The sequence below is a fragment of the Aethalodelphis obliquidens genome, unplaced genomic scaffold (genome assembly GCF_003676395.1).
Source record: "Aethalodelphis obliquidens isolate GAN/ISIS:26980383/991018 unplaced genomic scaffold, ASM367639v1 scaffold90, whole genome shotgun sequence".
In the NCBI taxonomy this organism is placed as follows: Eukaryota; Metazoa; Chordata; class Mammalia; order Artiodactyla; family Delphinidae; genus Aethalodelphis; species Aethalodelphis obliquidens.
Window position 1 is genome coordinate 805,151 of NW_020838034.1, and position 24,654 is coordinate 829,804.

The 24,654-nt window shown below is 38.1% G+C and overlaps 1 protein-coding gene across 1 annotated transcript in view; it reads right to left on the bottom strand.

Annotated features, from left to right (window-relative positions):
• The window catches only part of NUP210L (nucleoporin 210 like), an 86,951-nt gene that overhangs the window by 60,459 nt on the left and 1,838 nt on the right, over positions 1-24,654 (bottom strand). Inside the window, exons 2-10 of the mRNA XM_027095042.1 lie at positions 23,951-24,087; positions 17,372-17,503; positions 16,404-16,497; positions 15,699-15,849; positions 13,745-13,877; positions 12,692-12,850; positions 8,056-8,124; positions 7,337-7,443; positions 6,534-6,674 (exon numbers count right to left, since the gene is read on the bottom strand). Coding sequence (XP_026950843.1) covers positions 6,534-6,674; positions 7,337-7,443; positions 8,056-8,124; positions 12,692-12,850; positions 13,745-13,877; positions 15,699-15,849; positions 16,404-16,497; positions 17,372-17,503; positions 23,951-24,087 — 1,123 coding nt within the window. The remainder of the gene's footprint in view (positions 1-6,533; positions 6,675-7,336; positions 7,444-8,055; positions 8,125-12,691; positions 12,851-13,744; positions 13,878-15,698; positions 15,850-16,403; positions 16,498-17,371; positions 17,504-23,950; positions 24,088-24,654) is intronic.

A 24,654-nucleotide genomic window follows, 5' to 3' on the forward strand; every position in this document is an offset into this window, starting at 1 on the left:
AAAAAAAAAAAAAAAAAAAAAAAAAAAAAGTGAAAAAATGTATAAGTGGAACTGTGCAATTCAAACCTATGTTGTTCAAGGGTCCACTGTAATATCAAAATGTTAGCTTTTCAACAACAAAAAAATTATAAGGTATGCAAAGAAACAAGAAAATATGGTCCATTCATAGAAAAAAAGAAATTAACACAATCGGTCTCTGAGGAAACACAGATATTGGACTTACTAAACAAAGATTTTAAATTGAAGAGCTAAAGGAAACAATGTACATCACTCCAGAAGAATGATGTTTCACCAAGTAGAGAATATCGATGAAGAGATAGAAATTATAAAAAAGGAATCAAACAGATATTCTGAAGCTAAAAGTACAATAACTGAAATGAAAACTTCACTAGAAGACCTTCACAGCAGATTTGAGCTGGCAGAAGAAAGAATCAGCAAACTTGAAGAGAGGTCCATTGAAGTTATTCAGAGTAGCAAAAAGAAAAAATAATGAAGAAAAATAACCAAGCCTTAAAGACCAGTGGAGCACATCAAGTAAATCAATATATACAAAACAGGAGTCCCAGAAGTAGGGAAAGAAAGGCACAGAAAGAATATTTGAAGAAATAATGATGAAAATGTCTCAAATTTGGGCTTCCCTGGTGGCGCAGTGGTTGAGAGTCTGCCTGTTAATGCAGGGGACACGGGTTCGAGCCCTGGTCTGGGAAGATCCCACATGCCGCGGAGCAACTGGGCCCGTGAGCCACAACTACTGAGCCTGTGCATCTGGAGCCTGTGCTCTGCAACAAGAGAGGCCATGACAGTGAGAGGCCCGCACACCACGATGAAGAGTGGCCCCCGCTTGCCACAACTAGAGAAGAAAGCCCTTGCATAGAAACGAAGACCCAACTCAGCCAAAAATAAAAAATAAATAAATTAAAAGAAGGCTCAACATTAAAAAAAAAAGTCTCAAATTTGATAAAAGACATGAACCTACAAAAATCAATTAAACACAAAAGAAGTCAGTAATAGAAGAAATTAATTACCAAAAAAAGTCACATAGAAACAAATACCAAAATAGCAGAAGTCTTTCCTTATCAGTAACTATTTTAAATGTAAATAAATTAAACTCTCCAATTAAAAGGCAGAGGTTGACAGAATGGATAAAGAAGAACATGATCCAATTATATGCTATCTATAAGAGATTCATGTTAGATTCATGAATGAAAGTGAAAGAAGGGAAAAATATATTCCATGCAAATAATTACCAAAAGAGAGTTGGGGGAGCAGTCTATATTAATGTCAAACAAAATAGATTTTAAAAAATTGTTACAAGAGACAAAGGTCATTATAAATTGATAAAAGGGTCAATTCATCAAGACGATATAACAATTATAAACATATACCTACCTAACAAAAGAGCCCCCCCACAAAATGAAGCAAAAATGCACAAAACTGAAGGGAGAAACAGACAGTTTTACAATAGTCGAATTTTAATACCTCAGTTTCAATAATGGATAGAACAACCAGAACAAAAGATCAATATGGAAATGGAGGACTTGACCAACACTATACACCAACTAGACCTAGCAGACATATACAGAATAGTCCACCCCAAAACAACAAAATGCTCATTCTTCTCAAGTGCACGTGGAACGTTCTCCAGGATAGGCCATATGTTAAGCCACAAAACAAGTCTCAATAAATTTAAAAACACTGAAATCATATGAAGTATCTTCTTCAACCAAAATGGACTAAAACTAGAATTCACATGGGGAAAACTAGACAATTCACAAATATGTGGAAATTAAACAACCCTCTAAACAATCAGTGGGTCAAAGAAGAAATCATAAGGAACATTAGGAAATTCTGAGATGAAGGAAAACAAAAATACAACATGCCAAAACTTACAGGATGCAGTGAAAGCAATGCTCAGAGGAAAACTTATAGTTGTAAACATGTGTATTAAAAAAGAAGACAGAGTTCCCTGGAGGTCCAGTAGTTAGGACTTGGTGCTTTCACTGCCGTGGCCCGGGTTCAATCCCTGGTTGGGGAACTAAGATTCTATAAACTGGGCACAGTGTGACCAAAAAAAGAAGAAAAATCTCAAATCAATAATCTGACTGTATAGCTAAAGGAACTAGAAAAGGAAGAGCAAACTAAATGTAAAACTAGCAGAAGGAAGGACATAATAAAGATTTTTTTTAGAGCAGTGATTTAAAAAACTGAGAGTAGAAAATCAGTACACAAAATCAAAAAAACCAAAATTTGGTTCTTCAAAACGATCAACAAAATTGAGTTTAGCTAGAGTGACTAAGAAAAAAATAGAGAGAATACTCAAATTACTAAAATCAGAAATGAAAGTGGGGATATTACTACCAACTTTACAGAAATAAAAAGGATTCTAAGAGAATACTATGAACAATTGTCCACCAACAAATTAGACAACCTAGATCAAATGGACAAATTCCTAGAAGCACATCAATTAAAAAAACTGACCCAGGGCTTCCCTGGTGGCACAGTGGTTGAGAGTCCGCCTGCCGATGCAGGGGACATGGGTTTGTGCCCCAGTCCGGGAAGATCCCACATGCCGCGGAGCGGCTAGGCCTGTGAGCCGTGGCCACTGAGCCTGCGCGTCCGGAGCCTGTGCTCCGCAGCAGGAGAGCAGCACAGCAGTGAGAGGCCCGTGTACCAAAAAAAAAAACAAAAAAACCCAAAAAAACCTGACCCAGTAGAAGTAGAAAATTTGACCAGACCTATAGCAAGCAAAGAGATTGAATCGGTAATCAAAAATTTTCCAGCAAAGAAAAGCCCAGACCTAGATGGCTTCGGTTTTAAATTTTCTTTTTTCTTTCTTTCTTTTTTTTTTTTGCGGTACGCGGGCCTCTCACTGTTGTGGCCTCTCCCGTTGTGGAGCACAGGCTCCGGACACGCAGGCTCAGTGGCCATGGCTCACTGTCCTAGCCGCTCCGCGGCATGTGGGATCTTCCCGGACCAGGGCACGAACCCGTGTCCCCTGCATCGGCAGGAGGTTTCTCAACCACTACGCCACCAGGGAAGCCCCGATTGTAAATTTTCACAAACATTTAAAGAAGAATTAACACCAATGCTTCTCAAACCTTTAAAAAAAAGAAAAAAGAAGAACAAGATGATGAAGAAAAAAAGAAAAAGGAGGGAACTCTTCCTAACTCATTCTAAGAGGCCAGCATTTGCCCTGATACCAAAATCAAAGACATCACAAAAAAAGAAAACTACAGACCAGTATAATTTAAGAATATAAATACAAAACTCCTGAAGAAAACAATGGCAAACCAAATCCAGCAGCATGTTAATAGGATTGTACACCATGACCAAGTGGGATTTTTTCCAGGAATTCAAAAGCAGTATGATATATAAACGTCAGTCAATGTAATATACCAACTAGTAGGATGAAAGAAAAAAATATGCTTAAAGACATTTGAGAAAAATCCAACGCCCTTTCACAGTAAAAACACTCAACAACCAGGAGTGGAAAAGAACTTCTTCGATATGATAAAGGCCACATATGAAAACTCCACAGCTAACATCATACTCAATGGTGAAAGAATGACAGTTTTTGCCCTAAGATCAAGAACAAGACAAGGATGCCCACTATTGCCACTTTTATTCAATATTGTACTATAAGTTCTAGCCAGAGAAATTAGGCAGGAATATGAAATAAAAGGTATCAAAATGGGAAAGGGAGGAGCAAAATCATCACTATTTGCAGGTGATATGATCTTATATATGAAAGATCCTATAGAATCCAGGAAAAATACTAGAGCTAATAAACTAATTCAGCAAAGTTGCAGCATAGCAGATCAACACATAAATATCAGTTGTACTTCTATACATTAGCAATAAACAAACTAGAAAGGTAAATTAAGAAAAAAATTCATTACAATATCATCAAAAAAGAATAAACTACTTAGGAATAAATTCAACCAAGGAGGTGCAGGACTTGTACACTGAAGACTACAAAATATTGCTTAAATAAATTAAAGACAATCTGAATAAATGGAAAGACATCCCATGTTCACGTATTGGAAGACCTAATATTGTTAAGATTGCAACACTCTCAAAAGTGATCTACAGGGCTTCCCTGTAGATCTGGTGGCACAGTGGTTGAGAATCCACCTGCCAATGCAGGGGACACCGGTTTGATCCCTGGTCCGGGAAGATCCCACATCCCACATCCCACATGCCGCAGGGCAACTAAGGGCAGGGCAACTAAGCCTGTGTGCCGCAACTACTGAGCCTGTGCTCTAGAGCCCAAGAGCCACAACTACTGAGCCTATGTGCCACAAGTACTGAAGCCCATGTGCCTAGAGCCCGTGCTGTGGAACAAGAGAAGCCACCGCAATAAGAAACTCACGCACCTCAACGAAGAGTAGCCCCTGCTCACCACAATAGAAAGAAAAGCCCACGTGCAAAAACGAAGACCCAACACAGCCAAAAATAAATAAATAAATAAATAAAGGAGTAAGGGTGAGCTCAGATTTTAAAACATAACATTTTTTAAAAGCAGGATTGGTGGGATTGAAGAATAATTGCAGAATAGAGTCAAACTGCCAGAAATACCATAACAATGGATTTTAAAAATCACTGTGTATTAAATATTGTTAAAAAACTGGATATATTTTAATACTGAATATAGATCTATACCTGACCATAACTAATCCAAACACCATTCATTCATTTAACAAATACTTATTTGTATCAACTGTATGTTTAGTCACTCAGATGTTAGGGCAACAGCTGTGAATACAGTAGGCATAATCTTTGCCCTCAAAGTTTATAATCTGATGAAAGAAGCAAATAATAACAATAAACTACGATGAATATTTTGATCTGAGAAGTTCAGGGAGCTCTAAGAACATATGAAAGGTGAAAACATGCCTGAGGAACCAACGTTAAGCTAGCCCTGTGCATTGAGTAGGGAGAAAGGGTTGTAGACAAAAGGAATTATATTTGTTTATAAAAAATGAAAATAAAATAGAGGCAAAAAGAGACATTTTTTAGAAACTGAAAGTTCAGTATGGCTGAAACATAAGAGAGGAAGCGTGACAAGACCTGAGGTTGGAGAAGTTGTCAGGGGCCAATCATATAGAGTCACAAACTCAAACGCCTACAGGTATCAGGTAGATATTATAAACAGGTTTATTAAGCTGAATATAAAATAACAGGGAATGGCAGGAAACACAGCAGGCTGAAAAGTATAGTCTAAATGTTGTAGCCACTATCTCTTCCAGCTAATCACTGTCAGATTTTCATATAATCTAGAGAATCAGAAATCTTGGATTTTATTTGAAATTTCCCAATTAAAAAGAAACTTACACACCTAAATAAAAAACAAGATTACAAACCAAGATAGTCTGCAGGCCACCAGATTGTGATCTCTGTCATAGAGGGTCCTATAAAACTACATTAAGAAGTTTAAACTTTACCGTAAAATCAATGGGAAGCCACCAAAGGAATTTAAATAGTAAATACATAATAATTTTTGTAGTTTTGGAATATCATTCTAGCCACGGACAATATTGGAGGTCAGAATATCAGTTTAGAAGCTACTGTGAAAGTCTAGGTGAAAGACAGCAATGTCTTCTTCACCTAGTAAGAAATGGGTTTGAGAGACATTTAGAAGAACTGACATGGCATTCAATAATGTACTGAATGTAGAAGGTGAAGGAGAAGGCAGAGTCAAGGGTGACTCTTGGGATTTTGTCTTAAACAGCTGGGCAAAAGGATCACTGGAGAAAAAGTAGGTTTGGGAGAGGGAAACAAATTTGACAGACAGTTAAAAATCAGATACTTACACATTTTAGATGCATTAGAAACAGATTCATTCCTTATCCCTTTACCTTGTAACTCCATTTCTGTTATTATACCATAAGAAAATTAACCAAAAGGAATAAGAATTATACGAAGATACACAGTTATGCCATTTACAAAGTAAAAAAACTGTTAAAAATGCAAAAGTTCAAAGTTGGTGGCATGGTTGAACAATTGGCATATTAACCCTTTGGATTTTTAGAATAGAAAGTACTCCTATGTGGACCTGATGACACAAGGAAACGTGCACATGAAATAATTTTTTTTTTTTGTGGTACGCGGGCCTCTCACTGTTGTGGCCTCTCGTTGTGGAGCACAGGCTCCGGACGTGCAGGCTCAGCGGCCATGGCTCACGGGCCCAGCCGCTCCGTGGCATGTGGGATCTTCCCGGACCGGGGCACGAACCCGTGTCCCCTGCATCGGCAGGCAGACTCTCAACCACTGCGCCACCACGGAAGCCCTGAAATAATCTTTAAAGGACCCTCAAATGACATACATACACAATGACCACAAATGCAGATATATGCATTAACAGAAATTGGAACAGAAAATTTGTAGAGGTATAAACTACTAAGTGTACTGTTTATTAGTTTATTTTGTGAAAGATAAAGGTGGGATATGCCATATATGTGCTTGCAAATCAACAAGTCAGGCAAGTCTGGTCAGTGTTCTCAGGATTCAAAGACCATCCTTTTAATTCCTACCTGGTAAATGATGGAAGTCAGGGATGCATTTATCATGACCACACCATGTTTCAGGGCTTTCACTACATTGTAAGATCCATTCACAGTAGTCAGCTGCTCTTCAAAATACTCTCTTGGGAATTGGTACATAATCCTGAGATTCTGAAAATCAGCCCAAAATCAACAAAAACCTGAAGACATGCTTTTTCCCTAAAGCCATCTTAATCCCAAAGCATTAAAAAAAAAGTGTGGCTATGCATTCTGGGGGTTAAAGAAACAAAAACAAAATCTTTGCTCTCCCTCACCAAATTCTAAGTTGGAAAGATGTCATTTTAAAATGGTACTAGTTTTTGAAAGATCCATTAATGGCAAGTAATCAAAAATAGGAAGAGTCGAAGCTTATATAAATTTTAGTGTAATCTGTGCTATTCCATAAATTGACAGTTCTCAGGGGAAAAAAAAAATGGACACTGGAGAGTGACTACAACACTTCACATTTAATGGTCACACTATTACTCTCACCACTATAAAACTCTGGTGACCATCTCTGAAATGAAGTTGTAAAATGAGGATTCCCTCCAAAGTGTTATCATTGGTGTCAACTTCATCTCTCTTCTATAATTCTAACCAGATTATATCTTTTACTTCTGGTTCAGCATTCCTCAAGGATAGAACTATTTAATAATAATAATAATAAAGTAGTAACTTGCATTTTCAAAGGTAAAATCTGGAAGCAAAAGAAAAAAAGTCTTCCTAGCCAAAAAGATTGCCCACTCAAGGAGTTATCCTTAAAGGGGCTAGAAAAATACAAAAGAGAGACTCACATCTGAAACATAGACTTTTGTGCTGCTTTTATCAAATACTTCTACTGTAATAACATACACCTGCCCCACCTCTAGACTCCAACGGTCTCCAGGTTGGACTGTGAAACCTGTACACAAATCAAGAAACAAAAGTATTAGAAGAGGCCAACATTTTTCTACAATGAATTTAAAAATACAAACTTTAAAAAGCCATTTAAAGAGCAAAACTCAATAATAGGTGGAGATGGTTTCCAAAGTAGATCCTTTAGTTGCCTCTATAAAATTGTATAATAATTTGGGGTTCCAAAGATCCTGGCTTAACTTAGCTCATCTCAGGTATAAAGGAAACACTCTCACTTATATCTGTATATAAATGCCACTCCACCCCCAAACCAACAATTTTGCTCATTTCTGATATGTCAGGCAAGATTTCAGCTCATTTCAGTCAGATTCATTGTTTCATATGGCTTAAGGACATTAGGTTTCTTTTTTCCTTGTATAAAGTCTCTTTTTCTAACCCAACGTTGTATTACATGGAGCTTCATGTTTTATAACAATGTTTCAAGATGCTTTACTCTTGCAGATAGCATTTAACCAAAACAATGTGAGAAAACATGTCAAGTAAGGTTGAATTTGAAATTAGTTAAGTCTCAAAATGAAGCACTCTAGTCTTTAATGCACTCATTTCAGTGAAATACTTTAAGCTATTCAGCTTTCTGAAAATTATTATCTAAAAATACCTAGAAATCCAGGCTCTACAACATATATGGTGCAATTTGGGAGTCCAGACAAAGATCGCATATGGACATCTTAATTTTTGCTTAAGGAAATTGTATGAGCTAGTTGGGTGAAAAGAGAAATATGAGTTACCAAAAATAAATAAATAAGTCCACAAATGAAAGCAAATAAAAATTCTATCTTTTATTATCCACTGGAAAGCAAAACTTAAATGTGTATATTCTGAGAAAAATCTGAGGGCTCAGCAATCACAGGAATCAGGTATTCTTGAATTTCAAATATGAGGAAGATGAAATGAGAGAAAAAAGATCATGCTCCATGTTTTTAATATTCATTTAGCTGTGGAACTCTTTCCTCCTGCAAAATTCTTACATAGGAGCCCATTATGGAAAGCAGGACAAAGTGGCATTGCCCTGGCTAAAGAAATGGTCAGTGGTGGATGGAGAGGGAGGGAGAGGCATGACTTGCCATCCAGCCCAGCAACTTGCCTTGGGCTCTGCAGACAGTTTTAAAAATCACTAGTTGATTTTCTATTATCTGTGGCAATTCTTTAATACCAAAATGTTTTCTCTTTGCCACCAAAGATACTTCTAGGTCACACATCATACTACCCATTATTCCCTTTCGTTAAATTTTAGCAGGAGACTTCCCTGGTTGTCCAGTGGTTACGAATCCACCTTCCAATGCAGGGGACTCGGGTTCGAGCCCTGGTCAGGGAACTAAGATCCCACATGCCGCGGGGCAACTAAGCCTAGGTCGCCATAACTACTGAGCCCATGCGCTCTGGAGCCCCTGCGCTGCAACAAAGAGCCCGCCCTCCGCAACTAAGACCCGACGTAGCCAAAGAAGTAAATAATTTTTAAAAATTTTAGCAGAAATAAAAATTTATTCTGTTAGCCTATACATAATCTAATTAGTAACGTATTTTCCTCTCAAAAATATACTACATCCAAAAGCTAAGAAGAAATTATTTCTGCTCTGAGAAATATACTTCTGAAACGACTTAATGGAAAACACTCATTATTTCAAAGTACACTAATTTAGAAGTTCTATTAATTCAGTCATGCACTAGGCTATAGTTTAGCACTACATTATCTATAGTGATAATGAAAGCAAAATATTTAATCTATTTCAGGGATCAAACTTTTAAAGCTGTCCCAGTACTCCAAATGAGCTACTAATATACATACAATTGATATGATAATTAAAATTACTTTTTATCTATTCATTAGAGCAAATCTTTTAAACACTGTAGGCAACTCTGTGCCAATCTAGGTTTGGTTTTGCTTATGTACTGTATTCATAAAATATAAAAGCTAGAAGGAATTCAGGAGTACATCATTCCTTTCGCTTTTACAGACAAGGAAACGGATCTCGATAGGTCTCTACACCAGTTCATTCCTCCATTATCAGAATAAGATATCTTCCTTTCACCTAATCCTTCCATCTGTTCTGAATCTCATTTTCTCTTGCCCCTCAGAAATCTTACTCCATCGGCTGGCCTTCTTTTCTTCCATATCTCTGCCATCTCTCTGTTTAACTTATAGACATATTCAAGTTTCTCTTAACTTAAAAAAGTTCTCATGCCTTTTTCAAAGTTCTACCTTTTTGCCTCCTTCTTTTTAAAGCCAAGCTGTTTTTATTGAAAAAGTGATCCAAGACTTACTGGTTACTACAGTCTTTCAGTCTTTATCTTAGTCTTTATCTCTGCCTATTTCACCTGAGGAACATTCTCTTTGTAAATTCCTCACTTGGTTATCATGAAACCTCTCTCCTGGTTTTCCTACTACTTTTTTTTTTTTTAAGATTTTTTTGATGTGGAACATTTTTAAACTCTTTATTGAATTTGTTACAATATTGCTTCTGTTTTATGTTTTGGTTTTTTGTCTGCGAGGCACGTGGGATCTTAGCTCCCCGACCAGGGATAGAACCCATACATACCCCCTGCACTGGAAGGTGAAGTCTTAACCACTGGACCGCCAGAGAAATCCCTCCTACTACTTTTTATATTTTATTTATTTATTTATTTATTTTGTTGTGCTGGGTCTTAGTTGTGGCAGGCGGCTCATTAGTTGTGGCATGCGAACTCTTACTTGCGGCATGCATGTGGGATCTAATTCCCTGACCAGAGATCGAACCTGGGCCCCCTGCAGTGGGAGCACGGAGTCTTATCCACTGCGCCACTAGGGAAGTCCCCTTCCTACTACTTTTTTTGTTGTTGTTAATTTTTTTTTTTAATTTTTATTTTTGGCTGTGCTGGGTCTTTGTTGTTGCACGTGGGCTTTTCTCTAGTCGTGGTGAGCAGGGGCTACTCTTCGTTGTGGTGCATGGGCTTCTCATTGCAGTGGCTTCTCTCGTTGTGGAGCATGGGCTCTAGGTGTGTGGGCTTCAGTAGTTGCAGCACACGGGCTCAGTAGTTGTGGCATGTGAGCTCCAGAGCATGCGGGCTTCAGTAGTTGTGGCTTGCGGGCTCAGCAGTTGTGGCTCTCAGGCTCTAGAGCACAGGCTCAGTTGTTCCGTGGCATGTGGGATCTTCCGGGACCAGGGCTCCAACCTGTGTCCCCTGCATTGGCAGGCAGATTCTTAACCACTGCGCCACCAGGGAAGTCCCCTCCTACTACTTTTTAAACATTCTTTCTGGGCCTCCTTAAAGTCCCTCCTCTTCCATATGAACCTTACAAGCTAACATTCCACAGTTCTGTCTTCAGCTCTCTTCTCCTCTCACTCTGTATATTCTCCCTAGGTGATTTTGTCTACAACAACAGCTTCAACTATCACCTGGCTATAAACTGATAACTTTCAAATATCTGTCTTCATCTTGAATCTTTCTCCTCCAGATGCATTTCTGCTTGGATGTCTATCCCACAGATACTTCAAGTTAACATGTGAAAAACTAAACTAGTTTCCTTTTCCCTTAAACCTGCTCCTTCTTTTATATTACCCATCTCTATGAACAACAGTACCACCAGCCACCCTAAGGCAGGTGCTGGAACAAACTATGAATAGTCACCATCCATGTCAAGAGATAAATGTAGTATATTTTAATAGTTACTACTTTGAAATAAATAACGATATGAACTGAGAATATGAAAAAAAAATCATGGTAAGTCTGCCTGGGGAATTCAGGGTAGTGCCTGACACACAGCTGGGGCTCAGTAGGTATCAAATGTCTTAGTTTACTTTGTAGGTACTATTGTATTTGTTCACAAATGTCCTAGGCACCTTAAAATGACTAGAGAACAAACAACTTTGAACCAAACCTCTCCTGAGTGTTTTAGACAAATAATATAATCAGCTAATTAACAAATACTATTCTACAAGAAATACTGTACCTTTCAAGACTGATAGGTTCTTACTCAGAGTTAAGCCTACTAAGCCCTACATAATTACTCCCTCTCCTACTCTATTACCTCTTCTACTACTTTCCCCTTATTCTCTGCACTCAGCAGCAGTGTCTTCCTTGCTCTTCTGTAAACATGCCAAACATGCTTCTGCTTCAGAACCTTTGCAATTGCTATTTCCTCTTCCTGGAGCTCTTTCACCCAGATATCTGTATGGTTCATTGCTCTGATGTGGCCTTATCAGAGAGGATTTCCCTAACTACCCTGAGTAAAATAGTCTGTATGCTTAGCACTTAGAGCAATGTTGAACATATAGTAGAAATATAATAGATATTTGCTGAATAAATTAAGTTATTTGAGATTCAAAGATTCAAAAATAGGAAATATTTCAATATCATACACTGAGAATTTTATGAATTTCCTGAAAATTTCAGTTTTCTGAGAATTTTAATCTTTATACTGTTTTGTTTTCATTGACTGTAGTAGAGCTCTATGTATCTCTCTTTGTTCAATCTTACAGAGCAGGTTTAGTGAATTTTTTAAAATTTTATTTATTTATTTTTGGCTGCACTGGGTCTTCATTGCTGCACGTGGGCTTTCTATAGTTGTGTCGAGCGGGGGCTGGTTTTTGTTGCGGTGCGCGGGCTTCTCATTGCGGTGGCTTCTCTTGCCGTGGAGCACGGGCTTTAGGCACGCGGGCTTCAGTAGTTGTGGCACACGGGCTCAGTAGTTGTGGCTTGCGGGCTCTAGAGAGCAGGCTCAGTAGATGTGGTGCCCAGGCTTAGTTGCTCCACGGCATGTGGGATCTTCCTGGACCAGGGCTCGAACCCGTGTCCCCTGCATTGGCAGGCGGATTCTTAACCACTGCACCACCAGGGAAGCCCAAGTTTAGTGAATTTTTAAAAATTACTCTCAATTTAACAAATATTAATTAAGTAGCCACTTCAGACAATACCATCTTTTCTCAATTATTCATGTGAAAATAGGAAAGAACAAATTAAATAACATTTACACAAGTTCCTCCAAACTGTTTTCCCCAGTCTCCTATTTATAATTTGATTGAGGTTGCACATACGCTCTGAAGTCAACAGGTTCCAAGTTCCAACTACTCTTCTGTACCTACCCTTTGTTAGAAATTATGACAAAAATAATTTATAGTGCTTTGTTAAAAATAGAACCTATAGAAAATAAATGTAGTAGTATTATAATCATGCTTAACTAATTATTTTACCAAGGAACATGTATAGCATGCTCAAGGAAATATAGATTGGCAGCGAAAACTTGAGCAAAAGGATACTTTTATGGATAAAGACAAGGTTAGCGTGGCCCAGTTGGACAGCAGTCACCATGGCTGTTTTCTCATCCAGTAAAGCCACTTTCCCAGGAAGAGACATATTACATGAAACTCTGTGGTTTTGCAATTCCAGTGTATAATGTTCCAGGGGAAATTTCACCTCTGTAAGACATGAAAGATACATAAATGTAACGAGGGCAGCCATTCCAACGGACAATGGTGTATTGTTGGATTATAAGAGGAAGCAGGTCTAAATAAGAGTACAATCTGCTTTTAATTTCCCTCACTACGATGAATTTCTACACGTAGCCATTTTGAGGAGAATACTATATGAGTTTATTGTTGGTATTGCTTATATTCTTAAAACTCAGTGAACTGAGAGTAGGAGGCGGGATCCTCACTAAAGTAAGTAAAGGACTAATGTTAATGGAGCAAATGCACACTTTATAAATTCAGTGGGACTTTGGGGGTCAGTAGAGTATTAAGTTTTTTAGTTAATGAACTGAGTTTCTCAATAAACACCTTTTGCAAAGATCATTCAAGTCCCTTCTGGTAAAGTTTCTTCACTTGCCCTCTAAAAGCTAGTAAACTTTTGGTTGTTGTTTTAATAGACAATTCAGATGTCTATGGGCACTGAAGCTAAGCAGCATTAGCCGGTTTAAGACTTGGAGACTATCTCTGCTCAGTATTAGCTCAAGTACAGCAATTAAGGGATATAGCTAACAATGCAGGGGTTAGAGGAACTGACACCACCCCCCACTCCCTGATCACCATGCAGTTGAAAATCCGCATATTAGTCAATCCTCCGTAACCCCAGTTCTGCACTCATGCACTCAGCCAACCACGCATCGTGTAGTACTGTAGTATTTATTGAAGAAAATCCGTGTATAAGTGGACCTGCACAGTTCAAACCCATGTTGTTCAAGGGTAAACTGTACTTGATCACGAAATCTAAAGACAGAAAGAAGTATTTTGCATACATAATGTGGAGTTGCTTCTCTTGTCAGCAGAAAGGATTTGGGAAATGTTAGTCTTAGGAAAAGATAAGATATTTACCTGTCATTCTTCCCTGAACCATTTTTGCAACTCGATATTTAATATATGCTCCTACTAAGAGATAAATATCATGGGATGGTATAAGAAATATATTCTCCAAAACAAGCAGACGTATCAATGCTGCTGCCACTTTCTAAAAGAAGAAGGAAAAAAACACAAAGTTTCCATAGGCAAAATCCTCAAGGTCATCTTCCTCATTAAAGTTTACTTTTAATAAGTTTCTTCTAAAATATTTTATCAAGATTTAAAAAATGCTTTCTTAATCACAGATCATAATTTCAGTTAGCCTTAAAAAGTGATCATGGGACTTCCCTGGTGGCGCAGTAGTTAAGAATCTGCCTGCCAATGCAGGGGACATGGGTTCGAGCCGTGGTCTGGGAAGATGCCACATGCTGTGGAGTAACTAAACCTGTGTGCCACAACTACTGAGTCTGTGCTCTAGAGCCCACGAGCCACAACTACTGAAGCCCGCGCACCTAGAGCCTGCACACCTAGAGCCTGTGCTCCGCAACAAGAGAAGCCACCGCGATGAGAAGCCCGAGCACTGCAAGGAAGAGTAGCCCCCGCTTGCAGCAACTAGAGAAAGCCCGTGTGCAGCAACAAAGACCAAACACAGCCAGAAACAAATAAATTAATTAATTTTTAAAAAGTGATCATGTCAGCTCGGTGCTTTGTGACCACCTAGAGGGGTGGGATAGGGAGGATGGGAGGGAGGGAGATGCAAGAGGGAAGAGATATTGGAACATATGTATATGTATAACTGATTCACTTTGTTATAAAGCAGAAACTAACACACCATTGTAAAGCAATTATACTCCAATAAGGATGTTAAAAAAAAAGTGATCATGAATATTAATACTATATTAACTTTCTAAGTCACTCAAACAAAGAATAGAAAATGACAAGCTTTCTAAAGGAGAAGAGTAGGTAAATAAAAAGGCACTATGCTAAAATGGAAAAAGGTAAGACTTAACGGTATGCCATGGAAACTCTTTTTTTTTTTTTTTTGCGGTACGCGGGCCTCTCACTGTTGTGGCCTCTCCCATTGCGGAGCACAGGCTCAGCGGCCATGGCTCACGGACCCAGCCGCTCCATGGCATGTGGGATCTTCCCGGACCGGGGCACGAACCCATGTCCCCTGCATCGGCAGGTGGACTCTCAACCACTGCGCCACCAGGGAAGCCCCATGGAAACTCTTTTAACCAACTTCCAGTGAACTGAATTAGATTAAGTTACTCTATATCCCTTGTTGAACGTATTGATTCTTGTGAAGGCTTACCCAATACAAGGTTAATAGGCTGCTCTCTAGATGTCCACACACCTTCCTGCCACTTGAATTAAATGCTTACCAAAATGACATTTGTTTTTCCCAACCCTGTTTATGTCAGTTGCACTTTTAATTATAATTACATTAAAAAACAATTATATGAAAAGAGTTGTTTCTATAAAAATTTAAATGTTTTGAAAAGAAGTTAAAGGTAAGCTGCTAAAATGTACTGCTATCAAATTAGGTGTAGGTGAGAAATGTAAAAGACTGGGGGAAAATCCTTGAAAAATATAGAATCCTGCACTCAAATTGTTTCACAAATGTGTAATTTTTCACTTGACCATAAAATAAAATGAAAAAAAAAAAGAAACTAGAAGCTGTAATTTATGCAAGAACCAGTATGTATATTTCTAACCAGTGAACTCACAGCCAAAGTTCTTGGACCTACACTTCAAAGCATTGGTGAATAAAATGCAGTTACATGTTTTAAGAGAAAATGTCAGTTGTAATTGGGTAATAACATGTTTAAGGAAGACAAGTTTGTAAAAAATGTTTATCCATTTCAAATGACTTTTTCAATTGGCCCAAATCATATCAGGTTAGAAGGCTTCTACTAAGAAAAACATAAAAACTATGTATTCCATAGGCAAGACTATTAAATGAAAGTTTATAGCACAAACATTTTACCTTATAGAATGGTTCAGAAATTCGAACTTTTACAACAGCAGCACCAGTTCTAATCCCAGACACCAAAATCATATCTCCTTGTTTCTCTTCCTTTTCCATCTCAGCTATATACACAGGGGGAGAATATTCTGCTTCAGAGTATTTCAAAATCCTAAAGAGATAAAATAAGGTTTGTTTCTAGTAAATTAATGAGTCTTCTTCCAAAAGGCTCTGAGAGACTTTAAACATAATCTCTTCAATGTCTATATAGTGTCAAAAGTTTTAAATTTCCACCTGGACTAGACAGAAGAAAAATACTTAATATGCTTCTGGCTAAAACTGTTGTAGGACTAAAACTTGCATTGTCTGAGAGCTATTACTTGGTACTGAAGACAAAACTTCATACTATTATCCACTCACTGTATTTCGGCATGCATAGATAGCTTGAACAATAAAACTGGCAGAAGATACACCTGACAAATAATTGTACAGTCCTGAGCTCATGAACTCTTCTGCAGTGGCTCAAATTAAACTATCATAAAGATACCTAAATCCATGCCATATGTCATTCTACCAAAGACATTTCCCCCTGATAAATTTATCTGTTCCAAAAAGTTCCAGATAGAAAGATTATCAAAGCCCACACAAATGACTGCTCTTCAGTGTGGTACCCAAAGGCAGATGTCTCCTTCAAAGTCAGATGGTTATGTTTGATTTCAAGGTTACCTAATTTTGCTAGACAGTTCTTCTCTTGCTGATTCATTATCCTGGGCAATGCTCCACTCAAAAGTCATCCCTGCCAAACTACTAAAAGTATTTCCTGTAGAGCAAGCCAAAAGCAGACAAGACAGAATCACATATTCAAAAATATTCAGGTATCTTTAACAAGAAAGGGAAACCTAACTAGAAAATTATTTTTAAGCTTCTTTCATTAACAAATAGAAGCACTATCATTAATGAATTAAAACACAAATACCAGGAAGACTCCTACACGAACAATGTAAGTACTGTTGTTGTATAAGCCTTCTAAAAGTGAAAAGGACTCTGATTAAATTCTGGTTGACAAGATTATGGCACTCTTTCTGTTCCTTTCGACATAAAGGCCACCTTATAGTCTACCTCAGGGTTGACAGGTATCTCTAAATCCTGATCCCTTCAATAAAAATTTTTATATAAACTAGAGTTGAATATTTCTAATACCTTAAGTTTTCAGATTTATAAAAATCACTCTTTACTAGTTTACAAAGAAAGAAGCAATGCATTTAAATGTTCTTTTTTTTACATATTACATTAATATAGTATATTAAAAGCATGTAAAATCAGTCTCAAGAAAGATAAACTTAAAATTATAAAACTTTTTCACAGGTTTACATTTAATTTTCCTGGCCTATGGAAAGTAGACTGATCAAAACAGAGCTAAAAATAAATTCCAAAAAGTGTTCTTAATTGTTGATCTAGGGACCATTAAAACTCAGTGGCAGAATCTGGATTTTAATTAGGAAATTTTAATGAAAGTATGTAGCTAATACATCATACCATACTCAGAATTATTAATTCCTCATGTACATGAACTTCATATGAGAAAATAAATATTATTTCCAATCTACTTTTATCTCTCAAATTGCTGTTTCCAAATGCTAAACACAAAGGTGTTTATTCTATTTAATTTTGTTGAATCCTTTGACATTCTTTACCTTCAGCATCCAATGCCCTCACCATCAGTTCCAGTGGTGAATCATCTACATAGAGTTCCCGGGTTCGAGATATAATTTCAATGCTGTCTATCACATCAACCTTAACATCACAGCGCAGTTCATGGTCAGTCACTACAATGAACCCCAAAACTGAGAATTTAGTTCAACAGGTCATGAATCTTTTAAATGTCTCATACACTCAGGAGCTTATTCTAAATACTAAGAAAAAGAAAGGTTGTAACAGTTCCTTTCAACCTGTGGAAGAAAACAGCATAGCAACGAAATATAAAGGCATCTGTTTACAAAAAGAGACACTAGACGAGTGATTCCCAAATACTGATCTATAATGATGTTTTCATTCATCCATGGAAAAATGAGAAAAAATAAGAATTTTAAAACAGTAATAAAATTAAATATATTCACTTCAAAGGAATATACTTTATCCTTACATTCTATATTACTTTTTAAAAATTTTGTTTATTTATTTATTCATTTTTAGCTGTGTTGGGTCTTTGCTGCTGCCTGTGGGCTTTTTCTAGTTGCGGTGAGCCGGGGCTACTCTTCGCAGCTGTGCGCAGGCTTCTCATCACGGTGGCTTCTCTTGCTGCCGAGCACGGGCTCTAGGCACGCAGGTTTCAGTAGTTGTGGCACACGGGCTTAGCTGCTCCATGGCACGTGGGATCTTCCCAGACCAGGGCTCCAACCCGTGTCCCCTGCATTGGCAGGAGGATTCTTAACCACTGCGCCACCAGGGAAGTCCCTGTATATTACTTTTGAAGTGTTAAAAAAAATTTTTTTAACGAAATTATGGTAAGAGTAGATTTTTAAAATATATTTAATTAGGAAAGTAAGAGGGTGGCAACCATATGTCAGTCCTGCCTGCCAATAAATTTTTCTCTCTCACTTTCTTTCATTTTTTATTTTTCTGGACCGTGAGATTAAAAAACCTGAGAATCAGGGGCTTCCCTGGTGGCGCAGTGGTTAAGAATCCGCCTGCCAGTGCAGGGGACATGGGTTGGAGCCCTGGTTCAGGAAGATCCCACATCCCGCGGAGCAACTAAGCCCGTGCGCCACAACTACTGAGCCTGCGCTCTAGAGCCCGAGCGCCACAACTACTGAAGCCTGCGTGCCTAGAGCCCGTGCTCCACAACAAGAGAAGCCACTGCAATGAGAAGCCCCTACTCGCCGCAACTAGAGAAAGCCCGTGCCCAGCAACGAAGACCCAACACAGCCAAAAAAAAAAAAAAAAGTGAGGAAGGCGACTTCCGTTGTGGTCCAGTGGTTAAGAATCTGCCTTCCAATGCAGAGGACGCGGGTTCGATCCCTGGTCGGGGAAGTACGATCCACGCGCGGTGGGGCAACTATGGCTGTGCGCAGCAACTACTGAGCCTGCACGCTCCAGAGCCCGCGCGTGCCACAACTAGAGAGAAGCCTGTGCGCCGCCACAAAGATCCAACACAGCCAAAATAAATAAATAAAATAAAGATGTTTTAAAAAAAAAGATAAGTGAGGAAGGAATGAGGGAAAGAGAAAATCACCATTAGAACTCTACAGTAATAACTGCTACAGTCAAGATTCATAGATAAATGCAAAAACTAGTGGATGAAACTTTAAAGAGAAACAGGATATATCAAAGTATCTCTCCCAAATACTTATTAGTTACTGTGGTGGTATTTAATGTATGTCCACAAATTCTTTGACACACCTCCCTCCAGGAGGTGAAGATTAATTTCTCTTCCTTTGAATGAACTGAAATTAGTGATCATTTTTAATGAACAGCATATGGAGAGAGAAAAATGGTAACTTTACAGTAGATAAACCTGATAGGCATTACCTTAACCAAGTGATCAAGGTTAAAATCACTAGTGATAAGTCATGTTGATATCATGTATCCCCTGATATAATGCAATAAGAAGGCTTCTTCACTTCTGAGGTTTTCCTTCTAAAAATCTATAACAAAAAAAGTGTCAAGGTCATGAAAGACAAAGAAAGGCTGAGAAACTGTCACAGATCAGAGGAGACTAAGGTAAGATAACAATTTAGTTTAGTAATGTGGTATCTTGGAGTGAATCCTAGAGCAGAAAAAGGACATTAGTGGAACATTAGGGGAGACTGGGTGAAGGGTATATGGGAAATCTTTGTACTATCTTTGCATCTCTTCTGTAAATCTAAAATTATTTTAAAATAAAATGTTTTAAAAATTAAATTAATCTTCTACTTGACTAACATTTAACTGAAGGGACTTCCCTGGTGGCTCAGTGGTTAAGAATCCACCTGCCAATGCAGGGGACACGGGTTTGAGCCCTGGTCTGGGAAGATCCCACATGTTGAGGAGCAACTAAGCCCGTGTGCCACAACTACTGAGCCTGTGCTCTAGAGCCTGTGAGCCACAACTACTGAAGCCCGCACGCCTAGAGCCCGTGCTCTGCAACGAGAAGCCACCACAATGAGAAGTCCACGCACCGCAACAAAGAGTGGCTCCCTCTCACCACAACTAGAGAAAACCCGTGTGCAGCAACGAAGACCCCACACAGCCAAAAATAAATAATCACTTAATTTAAAAAAAAATTTAACTGAAGAGCAGAACCTGAAATTAAAAGAATTGAAGACCAAGATATGAGACCTATGGACAAGAATCAAGAGAAGTTGAAATCTCACAGAATCTGCTAGTAGAATATACCATTAAGGAAATCTTCCAGGGATGGCAAAGGAAGGAAAGAAGGGTGAGCTTAAATAATATACACTAGATAATCAGGCATTGGATAATATAGCATCAATAAAATGTGAAATTAAATTCTTCTGTGGAGAAATGTGAAGCAGCTGTGAACTTACATAAATAATATGAAAAACCTTGTGTACATAATGCCTATCCATCTGACTACTTCAGTAGCAGAAAGCTTTTCAATATAGGGCCATTGACCATAAAGAAAAAAAAATTACCTTGTATGATTTATAAATAAATTTAGAGTGATTAGGAGAAATATCAAACATTTAACTTACCTGTTTTTAAAGATAAAAAGAAACAAATAACTTTAGTAAATAATATAATGAATATTCTTATTTACATGTCCATATTACTTCAGGTTCATACAGTAATGAGGTAATAAAGAAAAATTTATGAGGCAGAGACGAGGAGAGGTGATCCAGGAAGAAGGAAGGAGAAAAAAATAAGAGAATGAAGCCAAGACTGAGAGAACCAAAGGGATGCAGTGCCAGAGGCAAAACAGAGGGAGCAGAAATAACAAATATTTCTGCTCTGATTCTCATATTTATCCTAGCTTCCAAATCAACTCCTCTTGATTTTATGATTACAACACACTGCAGCAAATAAGTATTTACTGAACGTTAACCACATGCTGAGCACAGTGTGAAACGTACTGATCACCCCATTCTACTCTCTCCACCGAAATCATCCAGTTGTCCAAACCCTTTCTGCATCCTGCATGTGAGCTTTTTTACCTAAAATTATACCCTCATCTCCAAACTCCTCTACCTGTTCTGTACCTAAGGTTGAAAATCTAGATATCCCACTACAAAGAGACATATTCATAGACTACCTCTGGAAGGATACAGAAAAGTGGTTGTCTCTTGGAGAAATGAGATTAGAGATTTACTTTTAACTATATAAACTTTTATATATATATATATATTTTTATAACCTTTTATATTCTTTAAAGATTTTACTAAAGGGAGGTAACACCTAGTCAAAACAAAACAAACAAAAAATCAAAAGAAATCTGGCACTCTTACCAAATAGAATATGCCCACCTTGTCTCTCACCTCTATCCATTTTCTCTGTCATAACCACTAATTTTCTTTACTACACTATCACCAAAAACATCATAATCAAAATCCTAAGCACCTAAACACCAATGGAGTGCTTAAATCTTTTAACCCTTACAGAAGCCTTATAGTTAGTAGACAATTCAATAAATATTTGTCAAACAAATGAACAGTTTCTCTTAAAGCATGCTCTTCCCTTTCAAAATGTCCCTTCCCCCACCTCCCATTTCACAGTACCAGTTCCCATTCAGATGAGAATGCACCTGGTAGGACACCAAGACTGCCATTCATTACTGGGAGTCTCCATCACCTATGTACACAATTGTATTAATAGCAAAATTGGGAAAGTTGATTTGAAAGATATTTAACTTTGGAATATTTACAAGTCAGATGAAACAAAGCTGAGAGCCAGATTTGACATTTTCCCTAGCAATTGTGTGAATGAATCTTTCAATATCAGAATGAATTCATGTAGTTAAGAGTAATTACATTAAAAATAGCATATGTGACCAAAGCAATGCTTTTTTTCTGACCTTGGTATCCTTCTCTATCTATTGTAGCTGCCCTGCATGATATGGTCCTCAAAGATTCTCATCTTTGAGATCTCATAGTTCATTGATTCTAAGACACTCATTTTTTTGACATTTTAACATCTCTGAAATTGGGATTTTATAACTGATGACATCTTAGAATTGTCAGCCAGGCAGCAGTCATGACATAGTTGTCATTGAATGCATATGTGAGAACTTTAAAAGGGCTAACATCAAACTTGCAGAATGGGTATTAGTAGTTGGAAGAAAACATGGTGAGCAATGGTGGAGCACTCTTTTTCCCTTGGAACCGAATGGTTAAAGAGACAGGGTGGGAAAGGTGGTGACTCAGATGTGCTAGGAACCTTTTCAAAGCTGGAGACAAAAACAGACCAGCTCTATATAATTGCAAAGCCAACTCATGAGCCCAATTAATACCTTTTAGGTGGTTTTGGTTTTAAGTGATTCTTTTAAGAAATGCTATGTCACTAACAGTCTTGATGGCACAAAGGACAATGTTGTGGGGATAAACACAGACGCTGATGATTCCCAGTCAAAAAGTGATTCAGATGAGGCAAAATGTTAAATTTGTCTTAGGAATATTTTATCCAGTTAATTTTATTTATATTTTCCTTTTTATCAGGCATGAGAGTGATACATAATAAAAATAACCATCTAAGTCAAAGAGTTCTTCAGTAGGTATAAAGTAAGAATTCTAAGTGAAGAAAAGCATAGTTTAGTTGGCAATGTTGTTCTTTCATAGTGGTACATTAAAAATAGCTTTACAATAGATGGCATCTTCAATAATAAGAAATATGGTATACCAAACATCTTGAATTTCTCTTTAAGAATATAGTATAGATATATAACTTATCAAAATATTTAAAAGCCATACATTGGGACTTCCCTGGTGGCGAGGTGGGTGAGAATCCGCCTGCCAATGCAGGGGACATGGGTTCGATCCCTGGTCCAGGAAGATGCCACATGCCTCAGAGCAACTAAGCCCGTGCGCCACAACTACTGAGCCCCCGTGCTGAAACTACTGAAGACCGTGAGCCTAGAGCCTGTGTTCCGCAACAAGAGAAGCCACCACAGTGAGAAGCCTGCCCACCGCAACAAAGAGTAGCCCCTGCTCGACGCAACTAGAGAAAGCCCACGCACAGCAATGAAGACCTGATGCAGCCAAATATAAATAAATGAAAAAAATAAGTAAATAAAAATAAAAGCCATACAGATATTTCTGGCCTATCAATATGACAATATCAAGTGCCAGAAACTCAGGAATACAAAGAGCCCTGCTCTGATTTTGGATACAAATAGCATTTCTCTTTTTAAAATTTAATTTAATTTAATTAATTAATTAATTTTTTGGCTGCATTGGGTCTTCGTTGTGGCACGCGGGCTTTCTCTAGTTGCGGCGAGCGGGAGCTACTCTTCATTGTGGTGCACGGTCTTCTCATTGCGGTGGCTTCTCTTGTTGTGGAGCACAGGCTCTAGGTGCGTGGGCTTCAGTAGTTGTGGCACACGGGTCCAGTAGTCGTGGCTCACGGGCTCTAGAGCGCAGGCTCAGTAGTTGTGGCCCACGGGCTTAGTTGCTCCGCAGCAGGTGTGGATCTTCCCGGAGCAGGGCTTGAACCTATGTCCCCTGCATTGGCAGGCGGATTCCCAACCACTGTGCCACCAGCGAAGTTCCACAAATAGCATTTCTTAAGCTGCTCTGGTCTAAAATAGACTAGTGCAGTGCTTCCCAAACTTTAGTCTGTATGAGAATCACCTGGAGAGCTTGTTCAAAATACAGATCTCTGGGTTCACTCCAGAGATTCTGATACAGCAGATCTAAGGTGGGGCCTGAGAATTTACATTTCTAACAAGCTCCCAGGTGATGCTTATGATGCAGATCCTAGATTCATAGCTGACACTTTGAGAAGTACTAGTTTTTATACTGCCTTTTGCCTCACTCAAGACCAACCTCAGACCTTAACACCCAAGCTAGCTCTGATAAATAGTTCCTTCCTTTCACCACTGATTCAAACAACCAGTTTCCACTCTGTATCAGGCACCATGCCAGGGGCTGGATGTATCAAAAAAAAAAAAGAAAAGAAAAAAAAGAAAAAAAATCACAGAATAGGATGTCAAAATTGCAGGAATCCTTTTTTCTACCTCTTATCATTTGAAGCCAACACCGTCTCTGTTAACCATCTATAAAAGATATCAGATTATTCTATTCTTGATGAACTGTTACATAGTGTGTTTTGTCTCAACATACCTATCTCTCGAGCAAGAATAATACTGCTGAGGCGTATTGGTTGGGTAGATTCAGCAATGAGCACAGCTTTTTGGGAACATAAGGTGCCATTTTCATATAAAGGCTCAACAGTTACTGCATCATGATGGGTGGAATGCCTGCCAGAATAAAATACTTAAGAGTATGAAATAAGAATGTGGGTTAAAATTAACTTTTGGTATAACATAGATTCCTATAGTTTTTCCATGTTACATACTACCAGGTGTATTTAAATGATTCTTTAAAATAGAAACATTGCTTAGGGACACAAGATTTAAGTGGGAGAGGCTGATCAGAACATTTTCCAGTGATCCCTTGTGCCAAGTTACATTCCTCCCTCAATATTTAAAATAAGATTTTTACTTTCTTCCCTCAGTATGTAAAAATAGGATTGATGTTGTTTTTCCAAAAATGAGAGACCTGGCTTCTCACACTCTGAGGAATGAATTTCCTCTGATCCTAGAAATTGGGCTGCTGCTTTCTAAGGTGGAAATGTTGCCCAAATTATGAGGTGTGAGTCCAACTCAAAATACAATTTTAAAAATCATTAATATTTTTAGATGGATGGAAGGAATGGCTTTCAATGCTAGATTCATGCCTTCCATCATCCTCAGTCAGGAAATAAATCACACTGGACCATCATATAAGCCTGATTCCCTTGTACTTCCTCATAAAATGCGAGGTGA